The sequence below is a fragment of the Hemicordylus capensis genome, chromosome 1 (assembly GCF_027244095.1).
Source record: "Hemicordylus capensis ecotype Gifberg chromosome 1, rHemCap1.1.pri, whole genome shotgun sequence".
Taxonomy (NCBI): Eukaryota; Metazoa; Chordata; class Lepidosauria; order Squamata; family Cordylidae; genus Hemicordylus; species Hemicordylus capensis.
In genome coordinates, this window is record NC_069657.1 from 272484328 (window position 1) to 272496573 (window position 12246).

Consider the following 12246-nt stretch of genomic DNA (forward strand, 5'->3'; position numbering starts at 1 on the left):
AATATTTATAGATGAAGTTTATAAACTATATTTTAAGAATTTATAAACTGTGATACTGCCAAGCTTGGTGTTCAGCACTAAAAAACACAGCCAACATTGGTAGCTAGAAAACATTCTTACACATAGATTTTGCATGCCAACCTACCGTTAAACATAACTTCAGCTTGAATTCGAGTTTAAAGTCCGAGGAACCTAGTCCCTGTATTCCAGTGTGTCCATCACACCTTTGCCAGAAGTTTCCCACAAAATTTTGGAGAGAGTTCTAACATCTTCATTCATTATATTTATATACCACCTGACATGTATATCTAGGTGGTGTACACAATTTAAAGCAACAAATATAGAACAAGTTAAAAGCAATTAAAACAACTTCATAGAATAAAAAAAGTGGAAACAATTTCATGGGATAAAAACAATTAAACAACTTTTTTCTTCTGTTCCAGACTTCAGTAAGCTCAGAGCTCTTTGTCAGTTATTCAGAATCTTCATCCCATCAATCCTTTTGGACTCTATTGTAACACTTCCACTGATGAGGTTTTCCATGAGAAAACAGTACATACAGAATACTTGTGAGTCAGTAGAGTAACATGTACTGGCTGACATGTTGAGTAGCGTAACATGGGTGGTGCCGATCCATGTGCTGCTGTGGGCTCACAGTAAAGCCCCAGCGGTCTTGGGCTTTTGTGTAAGAGCACAGATGTTAGTGTGCCCACACTTTGGAAGTGCATGTTAGATAAGAAACAAGTTGCAAGCACACTACTTGAAGAATGTGTGGTCTTGTGCAAAAGCCCAGTACTGCTGAGGCTTCACTGACAGCCTGCAACAGTTTGAGTGGATCAGTGCTGCCCAACGTTAGCCAGTGCACCTAAGGTGAAAATACTTAAAGCTGTATAAGAGGTTTTAGGTCAAATTATATAAAAAATCTTGTACTAATCCATTGTTTGTTTTTATATTACATAATTTCAAAACTGTGTGTAACAAAAATTAAAAATAATAATAAAACAAACCATTTAGATAAAATCATATAGCAATAAACAATTGAGCAGCAACTGTAACATAAAACATCCATCATGTGACCTACTATGGGCCAAAAACTTGACAGGCTAGTCAGCCTTCACTTGCCTATGAAAGGCAATGAGGAATGGTAGCGAGCCTCTCACAGAATGCACTATTATCTTTACTAGAGGGTGTACAGACCTGGGCCCTTTGTTACTTGTGAATTGTTGCTCTTGATTGCCTTCCTCTTTGATCTGAAGAGAAGTGGGTAGACTATCTTCCTGATTTGGCCCCTGTTCATTTTGGAGATAGTCTCTCGGCTCAAAGAACTGTTGCACTGCGTTTCACTCTCCTGTAGCGAGCAGCCTGTTTCCCTGACTGCTTGCTGGGAGACACAAGGAAGCTAAAGGGACTAGAAACTGCAAGAGGCTTGTTGTGGGTTGCAAAGCCTCAGAAGAATCTGAATATTTAAATTGGGCAGCTTGGAATCTGCTTATTCCTGTTCCCATCTCATCCCATCCCAACACCAAGATCCGCAAAAGGAAATACATAAACTGCATCTTGCAGCATCCTTCAGCTCCTCCCTATTTTTAACTGGCAAGTTATCAGACTTGTCCAGATACCTGAAGTTGCAGTAGCTTGCAAGTCAATTTCTATCACTAAATATATTTATAATTATTGTTTAGTTATGACATTTAATAATATATTTAATAATATAAATGCCCTGGTTTTAGTTTTTAAAAGGAAAATATGTATTAAATAAGCTGTACATGGTTCACTTCATTTTTAATACAGTAAAGTAATTTTAAATACGATATCAAAATGTGTGGATGTGGACAAGCTGCTTGGAGCGATGTGGCCTACCACCTGTTCTCTTGACCCTTGCCCAACGTGGCTAATACTATCTGGCAGGGAGGTTGTCATAGAAGGCCTGGTAGAGATCATAAATGCTTCTCTAAGGGAGGGCAGGATGCCTCCTTGTCCTAAGGGGGCAAGTATTAGACCACTTCTGAAGAAGCCTGCCCTGGATTCCTCAGAGTTGAGCAACTACAGGCCTGTCTCCAACCTTCCATGGCTGGGCAAGGTAATTGAGAGGGTGGTGGCCTCTCAACTCCTGGCAGTCTTGGATAAAACTGATTATCTAGACCTGTTTCAGACCGGCTTTTGGGTGGGCAATGGGGTGGAGAATGGCTTGGTCGGCCTGATGGATGATCTCCAACTGGGAATTGACAGAGGACTCTGTTGGTCCTTTTGGACCTCTCAGTGGCTTTTGATACTATCAACCATAGTATCCTTCTGGAGCATCTGAGGGGGTTGGGGGTGGGAGGCACTGCTTTGCAGTGGCTCCACTCTTACCTCTCTGGCAGATCCTAGATGGTGTATCTCAGGGACTGTTCTTCAAAATCTGAACTTCGGTATGGTGTCCCTAAGGGCTCCATATTGTCTCCGATGTTGTTTAACATCTACGTGAAACCGCTGGGAGAGATCATCAGGATATTTGGTGCAGGGTTTTATCAGTATGTGGATGACACCCAAATCTATTTCTCCATGTCATCGTCATCAGGAGAGGGCATAACCTCCCTAAATACCTGCCTGGAGGCAGTGATGGGCTGGATGAGAGGTAACAAGCTGAGACTGAATCCAGATAAGATGGAGGTACTTTTTGTGCGGGGTCAGAACTCGGGAGACGATTTTGATCTGCCTGTTCTGGATGGGGTCACACTTCCCCAGAAGGATCAGGTACGCCATTTGGGGGTGCTTCTGGACATAAAACTCCCTGGTGTCCCAGGTTGAGGCAGTGGCCAGAGGTGCCTTTTATCAGCTTCGGCTGATATGCCAGCTGCATCAATTTCTTGAGATAAATGACCTCAGAACAGTAGTACATCTGCTGGTCACCTCCAGACTTGACTACTGCAATGTGCTCTATGTGGGGCTGTCCTTGTGCATAGTCCGGAAACTGCAGTTAGTCCAGAATGCGGCGGCCAGATTGGTCTCTGGGTCATCTCGGAGAGACCATATCACTCCTATCTTAAAACATCGACACTGGCTGCTGGTAAGTTTCTGGGGAGAGTACAAGGTTTTGGTTAAAACCTATAAAGCCATAAATAGCTTGTGCCCTGGGTACTTAAGAGAACGTCTTCTTCGCTATGAACGACACTGCCCATTGAGATAATCTGGAGAGGTTCATCTGCAGTTACCACCAGCTTGTCTGGTGGCTACTTGGAGACGGGCCTTCTCCATTGCTGCCCCAAAGCTTTGGAATGCGCTCCCTGCTGAAAGAAGAGCCTCCCCATCTCTTACAACTTTTAAAAGGGCAGTCAAGATGCATTTGTTCACCCAGGCTTTTAATTAGATACTGTTTTAATTGTGTTTGTTTTAATAGTTTTAACTTTTCAATTTTGATTGTTAAAATGTTTTAATCTTTTATTGGCTGTTTTTATTATTTTGTAAACCACCCAGAGAGCGTGCGTTTTGGGCAGCATAGAAATGTATTTAATAAATAAATAAATAGATAGATAAAATGTGTATTGTATATACCGTACTTGGTTTTCCCAAATATTCATTTTTCCTGAAAAGAACTCATGTTTTTCAATGGCATAGAAACTTTACATCTCTGTTTTTATATGCCCTGTTGCTTAGTCTCATCAGCCTTCAAAATAGTATAAACCAGGTATCTTATTAACGCCAAACCTCAGTTGATTACATTATGCCAAACTGTGGGTTAGTGCTGCTATGTGAATGCGCCTCCTGAGAACTATAGGCTTGCTTCCTGCCTCCTTGTCCTCTTGCACATGGCACAAGGAAATTAAAAACCTTGCTTTCACTTTTTAGAATAAAGTTTAGTTCCACCTGTTGTGCAAACTGTTGTTTGTGCTAACTCTAGCTTGTTAAAACAATCCAAGATCAAACAATGTTGAAACCCTGTTTATTAACTATGGATTTCAACAAACTGCAGTTCCATGAGTATGTGGTGCAGAACAGTGGTTGTTTTTTGGGGTTGGGGTTTAAAAAAAAAAAATTAGCGGGGGAAGCTTAATTTCTCCTAATCTCATGAGCAGCGGTAACATACAAACTGGCTCATTCATGTAGTGCAAAGCCATTGTTGAAATGAGAAGGATGCGAAATGAGCTAGTTATTACAGTCCAGACATTCAAGGAAAGATTCGTACATCAAAATGCACACAAGTTTATTAAACCTTAGACACAACTTTCATCGTAGTTCTGCCTTTTAGCTGCAAAATACTTTTTTTAAAAGCAGGTGCTTATCGCAGAACATAGCATCTACTTCAGTTTAATAATGTAACTGCACAGAATTGTGCCAGTAATTTTCTTTAAGTCAGAACATTTCAATCTATTGAAATAGCTGGCATACTTTCCTGGCTTTAGATTAGTCACTTAGTAACCCTGTGTGTATACATAACAGGATGCTAAAGTTCCATATACTGTCAGCAGGATAAATCTTCCTATACAAAACTAATAAGAAAACAATGAAAATGAGATTAATTTGAAACAAGCAAACAAACAACAAATCCAACCCTTGTGATTCAAGAGACATACTTGAAAAGGGCTGCATCTTGAACAACTAATACACATTACCCTCCTGAATGTTGAATATCGCAATGTGCAGGATTTGGAGGCTCTGTTTTTTAATTAGTAACTTGGAAATCATACAGAATAGGATGCTAAATAATTCTCAATATATACTGCCATTAAGTTCCACCTGACTAAAATAGTGAGATTAGTTTACATACAATCTCAGTGTTTTATATCTCAATGCAAATGACTCAGGTAGTTATTTAGGTGTTATTTAGGAAAGTTACCCTTACATCCCCCCCAAACTAGTCATTTTCGGCATCTTTGTGGGCCTGGAAGTATAAACCAGTCTATTTGCTATGGGTTGTTGTTGCCTCTACTTAACTCAAGTTTACACCTTTCATTAGGGGCATTGTTGCCTGTATCAGTAAGACAGTAATCAGTTGCAGTCTGCATACTTAGGTCTATTTAGTAGGGATGTACACAAACTGGTCCAGAGGCCATTCTAAAGGCCTCCGAACCGGTTTGAAGGTGGCGCCGGCTCAAAGGTTCGACACCAGTGGGGGTGCCTCTTTAAGGGTGGTGAGGATGCACTTACCCCTCCCGCTGCTTTCCCCCCACCAGCGCTCCGTTTTTAGCAAGATCCATAGGGTGGCAGTGTACCTCCCTGCCACCCCTTCCCCTGTTCTTGGCCGGCAGTATCGCCTGCGCATGTGCCCATTGTGTGTGCGTGCGCAGGCGATAATTCCAGCCACTTCTGGCCAAGAACGGGGGAAGGGGTGGCAGGGAGGTACGCTGCCGCCCCATGGAGCGCCGGTGGGGGGAAAGCAGTGGGAGGGGTAAGTGCACCCTCCCCCGCCCTTAAAGAGGCACCCCCGCCGGCATCAAACCGCATCTCCGTGGTTCCGTGCACATCACTACTATTTAGTCCTTCTACTTAGGTCCATTTAGTCCTTATTTTTGATGTGCTTGGATTCTTGTCAATGGATGAAGCATTGGAGTTTATCTATTGGAGATAGTTGTGAACTATCTGAAGTTTGTGTATTGGTATATTATTAGATTGAACTGCGCATCATTTCTGTTAGTGCAGAACTATTCTGTAGCTTTGAGCTTTGTTAATGCTTAATAGAAAGTTTAATTAAAAAGGAATGTTTACACACAGCTGAGATTTTACTGATTTCTTTCCATTAGTACTCTTATATTCAAGGTTGTAAAAACGTCATTTTACTATGTGAGAGTTAATCAGTGTTAAATGTGGTATTTCCTCATAGCTGCTACCTGCCAAAAAATTTTGGGAACCAGATGATCCAGCCAAGGATGGACAAAAAGGAATATTCCTTGGTGATGAATGGAGAGAAACTGCCTGGGGAACGCCTCGTAAGTGATGTGCATTCCGGCCAGAGACTGAAGTTTGGGGGCGTTACACAAATTTGCTCAAACAATAAAATAAAGAATTCATTATTTAAACTCTTCTGAAGTGAGGATAGCTTTACAGAAATTCAAGTGTGGCTTAATATCATGTTAATATAATGTAATGTTAATGACTGTCATGTTGATAATAATGCAGTTTTAAATGTTCACTCTGTTGGTGTAAATTGCATCTTTTTTTTAAAAAAAAACAGATCACTCTATGTCGCAGCCTATTATGGTTCAGAGAAAGCCTGGACATGTTTTTCATGGAAACAGTGAAGTAAATGCGGTCTTATCTCCTCGATCAGAGAGTGGTGGCCTCGGCGTGAGCATGGTAGAATATGTGTTGAGTTCCTCTCCAGCAGATAAATTGGACTCCCGGTTTAGGAAAGGAGCTTTTGTAAGTAATGTGATTACAGCAGGGGGGGAAAGACACTGAAGTTATCAATTAGGCTGCACTAGCCTACCAATTTTGTTTAGGAGTTAAGTGCAGTAACCAACTTGGATCTCATTCTGAATTGTGAGAGACTTGTTTAAGGTCAACTTTATAGGAGCCTACTGTTTTATTCTGTTTTATTCTGTTTACTATGTATAATATTTGGTTTTAATGCTTTTTATGTCTTTTGTATGGCCTATGGCTGTAATAAAATTGATTATTTAATTTATTTATTTTTATTTATTTATTTTTTCCATTTATATACCGCCTTTCGTTAAAAGAAAACCCCAAGGCGGTTTACAAAAGTTAAAACATACAATAAAAAGGCAATAAAAACATCAAGCAAAAAATATAAAAACATATAAAAACAGGCATAAAAACAATACAACAGATAAAAACACACAGAAGCAGCAGTAAAAACGATTATGTAAAAGCCTGGGTAAAAAGCCAAGTCTTTACAAGCTTGAAATGAATTGAATTGTGAGAGAGCGCACTTTGGGTAGGGAATGGGTATTGTCTGTTGCATGTACACACAGACAGGAATGGCATGCTTGTGTACATGTGAGGCACTATTTAATGATGATTGTGTGAAAAGCAATTCCCTTGAAATCATGATTTATTTTCAAATAAGATAATAATGAGGATCCAAAGTGATGCAGGCAGCCATGTGCCCACCATGGCTTTTTTTAGAGTCCCCCACTCCCCTGAAAATAGGCTCCCAAAAGCTGGGTTTTATTCTGGAGCAGCTTCAGTGCAACATGAAGAGAAAATGGAAATTTTACAAATCCCAGGGTACTTATGAACAGTGTATCCCTCACCCTCCGTTGAATCCACCCCCTTGTGGAACAGTGGTATTCTTGTTGTTTGAATGTTCCCCTACCTGTAGCTGAAGATAATTTGCATGTTCAGTCTTCTCATTAACAAATACGCTGTTTAAGCAAGAATGTGTCTGTATCTGTAAAAAAATACTATATATTGCATTTGTTAAACTCTTTCACATTTAGGGAGAACAGAATGGATAATGTACTAACCATTAAAAGGCCTTTTTGCTAGAGCTTCATATGACAAATGGAAGCTATTTTAGTTTTGCATGTTACATAGTATGTGGCATTAGATTAGTTTGCCACATCACTGTAGTTAGGTTTAACAGAAGAGCCAGTCATAACCGCTTGTTTGCATCCGTTGACAATGTGTTTGATTTAGACCTTGTTGAAGCAGAAGGAATCTCATGCAAAGGAACTCTCTCCACACAGTAGTCTCCTGCACCCTCTGAAAAGCTGTTCTTGAGGGTCAGAGGGTCCTCAGGAAAATACAAGATGGAGACTGCAGGATAAAGAAGGAACTGCCAAAAATCAGACAGAAGCACGAAAGTGCACCTTCTTGAAAGCACAGGGGACTGTTTTGGGAGGAGCAGGTAGTAGGGATGCTCACGGAACCTCCAGCAGCCAGTTCGACAGTGGTGGTGGGGGGGTTACCTTTAAGGAGCAGGGAGGGTGCTCTTACCACACACCCCCGCTGCCGCATTTCTTGCACTGGTGCTGTGTTTAAAAACATTCCAGTGGTGCAGCAGTGTACCTCCAGGGCGTCGTACACTGGAAGTGCTTGGTACACTGCCCTCCTGCAGGATCGTTTTTAAACACAGCGCCAGCAGGGGAAAAACAGCTGGTTTGGGGGCTAAGAGCACTCTCACTGCTACTTAAATGTAAACACCACCACCCTCGCCGTTGAACCAGCCAAACCTCTGGTCCTTCAAACCGGTTCAGAGGTCCATAATGGCCTCCGAACCAGTTCGTGCACATCCTTAGCAGGTAGTAAAGTTCCCTTGTGTGAGCTTCCTTCCCCTCATGCGAGGTCTGGATCCAATCCAATATACTTTGCAAAAGGTTGAAACTTGACAAGGTATTGACCAAGTGCATTTTGGCTCAGTGGTGTTTCCATGCCATATAATGTAGAATTTGATTAGATTAGCATATAGGAATGCTTTTATATTCTGTTAAAAGATTCCAAATAAAATACACTCTCCTCCTCCGCCCTGCCAGGGCACTAGAGAAGCTGAAACAGATGGATCTGAGAAAGGAGACCAGAAAGGCAAGGCTTCTCCATTTGAAGAAGACAAAAACAGAGATCTTAAACAAGGAGATGATGATGATGTTACTAAAATAAATGGCAGAGGTTTGCCAAATGGAATGGATGCTGACTGCAAAGATTTTAAGTAAGCCCTTAAATTTTTTCTCAAGATGACGTGTAAATCTTTAGGAATTTTTTTAAACCCTGGTGTATATCAAGTTTAAAGCTTTCTTCATTTTCAGATTGATTATTCACATTCTTATGTGTTGCATCTCGAGAAACTCATCTTAAGTAGCACTTTAGAATAGTACCATTAGCTGGCTTTGCAAGCTATAAAACACAACAAAGGCCATACTGTGTTAAGCTTGTTTTGAATTTCACCCCAGAGACTTAGAGATGGATAAAAACAAATTTAAAGCCTAGAAAATTTGATTAAAACATGACAAGTACGACTAGTCAGGCTTATAGCCTCCAGTAGTCAACCATGATGTGGGGGTTGAACAGAAGACATTTTATCCATCTAGATGTGAGGAGTTGGGGAAGCAATGATGGTGTGTCTGCGTGCGTGCACACCTAACTTTAATGCATCATGATTATCTCACTGTATTTTCTGGGGCTTACTCCAAAGTGCATAGAATTCTAAATGGGCGCTGCTGATAAGTAAGGCCTTCTCTTGTGTACTCTCCAACTGTCCTTCAGATAGTAATGGAATGTCCTTAAGAAACTCCCTAGATTACCGTGTAAGGAGTGGGCATTTTCATTTGGTGGGAAGTGTTCCTTCAGCTACTTTGGACCTGAGTAGTTAAAGGTTTTAGGTACTGGTAATAACTAGTACCTTGAATTGAACTCAGAAACTCAAGAAGCCAGTGCAACTAGGGATCACTTGGTGTTATGTGATCAAGTGGACTGCCATATTCTGCATTAACTGAGGTTTCTGAATGCTTTTCAAGGGCAGCCCCAGGAACATGTTGCAGTGCTTCAGTCTTTAGGTGACCAAAGCATGTGTCACCATGGCCAAAAATACCCTTTTAGCTTACTTTCTAGGGATGTGCACGGTCCGGAGCAGTCCGGACCGGCACCGAAGGGGGGCCTTCCTTTTAGGGCGGGGAGGGCTTGCTTATCCCTCCCGCCTCTTTGCCCCTGCCAGAGGCCGTATTTAACAGAGTAACGGGGGCGCTGGAAACCAGCCGCCGCCCCCCCCCGCCCCGAGCGGATTAGAGGAACTACCACTGCCGCCGCTGTCGCCCGCCCGCCAGCCCTCCCTCTCAGCTGCCCGCCCGAGTCCTCACCCGATGGCTGCTTTAACCAAAGAGAGGAGCTCACGAACAGAGCTGCTCTCGCTTTGAAATCCTGCAGGCGAGTGAAGGAGGCAGGCTTTGCGCGCATGCGCGCACCACAAAGCACACCGATCGCTGGAGGCCTGGTCTACCTGCCGGGAAAAGGCCGGGTAGACCGGGCCTCCGATCGCCGGAGGCCCGGTCTACCCGGCCTTTTCCCGGCGGGTAGATCGGGCCTCCGGCGATCGGCGTGCCTTGTGGTGCGCGCATGCGCGCGCGCAAAGCCTGCCTCCTTCACTCGCCTGCAGGATTTCAAAGCGAGAGCAGCTCTGTTCGTGAGCTCCTCTCTTTGGTTAAAGCAGCCATCGGGTGAGGACTCGGGCGGGCAGCTGGGAGGGAGGGCTGGCGGGCGGGCGGCAGTGGCGGCAGTGGTAGTTCCTCTAATCCGCTGGGGGCGGGGGCGGCTGGTTTCCAGCGCCCCCGTTACTCTGTTAAATACGGCCTCTGGTGGGGGCAAAGAGGCGGGAGGGGGAAGCAAGCCCTCCCGCCCTTAAAGAAATACCCCCCACCTGGACCCGAACCAGCCCGGTCCCAAACCGGTCTGGCAGTTTGGCCATTCTTTAGAATGGTCTCCGGACTGGTTCGGACACACCCCTATTACTTTCCAGTAGGCTTATGAGATCACTCAGCATTCCGTGTGTATGTCTGCAATCAATTTATCAATGCCTGGACCAATATGAACCAAATTTGCTACAGGAGTAGGGACATCTCAGTGGTGTAGTTTGTAATGATGTCATCCACCCTGATCCAAGATGGTGGATGTCTGAACATTTGACCACAATTGGGCTAACGTGTGAACCACCTAACTGATTTGAATCAAATTTAGTCCACTTGTAGGGATAGTGAAAGGAAAGTAGGCAGATTAGTTCTTACTAGAACAACTTGTTGAGGAATGGGTGCAGTTGGCACACCATCCTAAGCTGGGCAAAGGCAGCCCTCACCATGGTTGCTACCTTAGACATCCAGAATCCACCCTGGATCAAGGAGTATTCTCAAACTCTTAACCTGAGCTTTCAAGTGGAGTGCAACCCCATCCCGAACCTGTTGAAACATATTCCCTGATTAGCCTTTTCCTTGACCAGGAGAACCTCTGTCTTGTCATGATTAAGTTTAGTTTATTGGCCCACATCCAGGCCTTCCCTGCCTCCAGACACCAGTCCTGAACTTGATCAGATGCAAGGAAGAGATGACATCAAATTTCAGATTTCCAGATCTCTCTTGATGGTTTCACATAAAAGTTAAAAAGCATTTGGGGTGTGGGGGAGATCACATGTATAGCAGTGACCAAAGTCTTGAGCTGAAATTTCTCTGGGACCTGCTCTCAAGAAAGGACTGGAAACCACCACAATACAGTGCTTCCAATCTCTACCCCAGAAAGGTGGCCCAGAAAGCTACCATAGTCAGTGGTACTGAAAACCCTTGAGATGCCAAGCAAAACCAACAAAGATGCACTCCTCCCCCCCACCCCCCAGCTTGTAGTACAGATCATCAGTCAGGGTGACCAACATTGTTTCAGCACTGAAACAAGGCCCAAAGCCACTGAAAAGGATCCAGATAATCTGATTAATCCTGGAACCCCTGGAGCTGGCTCACTATCATGCACAGTTTGCCCAAGACTGACAAATCTGAGACTGGAAAGAAATTATTATTAATATAGTAGGAGATGGTGCTGTGTTATTTCCCTCAGAAGTGGTCTTACAATTGCCTCACATTGGGGTTCGCTATATTGTCAATGGCACTGGCATTCACTACATCCCACTCACTTGGCTAGTCCCTTTCTTGCTTCAAGCAGCCAAGAAGTGCAAGGGTCAAACATGCAGGTTGTCAGCCTCACACACTCATTAATCTTGTGCATGTTCTCGGGCAACATCAGCTGAAAAGAATCCCCAACAAAGGATAGGCTCATGATGTGACAGTCTCTTCTGGAACTACATTCATTGTGGAGTTGGTTTGGAAGGGATATGAGTGGTTTTATTTCCAAAATGTCTTGCAAACTGGTCACAACAGATATTTGAGAGTTCCTCTGCCTTGCCCTGGAGGCCAGTTTGGAATAGTCATTTAACTATCCAGAACATAACTATGTAATCTTGATCTTGTATTCCTTAGAGGAAGAGAAGGATATAAATGTATAAATAAAATACCTCAGCTAGGTATCTCTGCCACAATGGAGGCGGAAAGGTAGTGCTACAGAGTAGTCCCTAAATTGGACCTAGCCTGCATTTGTTAGATTTATCCTGAGTTTTCCTCCACTGTCACTCTTGTTGTCGTCTCAGTTTCTTCAGTGCACTCAGTTCCAAGGAGCTGCATGGGCTCTGCAACCTGGGAAAAAGGTCTACAGGTGCAATCCTGTCTACAGCAAGGGTTATCTCCTTATCCTAGAACTTGATCAATCCCTTGACAAGATTACCAGCCCTGGCAGCTGGAAAACTCCCCAAAGCCATTAGAAAACTATCTGAATCAATTTGGG

The 12246-nt window shown here is 43.3% G+C and overlaps 1 protein-coding gene across 11 annotated transcripts in view; it reads left to right on the forward strand.

Moving 5' to 3' along the window:
* Nucleotides 1–12246, forward strand: part of PUM2 (pumilio RNA binding family member 2) — a 103311-nt gene that overhangs the window by 19975 nt on the left and 71090 nt on the right. For all 11 annotated transcript variants that reach the window (XM_053285254.1, XM_053285244.1, XM_053285247.1 and 8 more), the window contains exons 3-5: nucleotides 5801–5906; nucleotides 6152–6339; nucleotides 8415–8587. In XM_053285254.1, the coding sequence (XP_053141229.1) occupies nucleotides 5801–5906; nucleotides 6152–6339; nucleotides 8415–8587 (467 nt within the window). The remainder of the gene's footprint in view (nucleotides 1–5800; nucleotides 5907–6151; nucleotides 6340–8414; nucleotides 8588–12246) is intronic.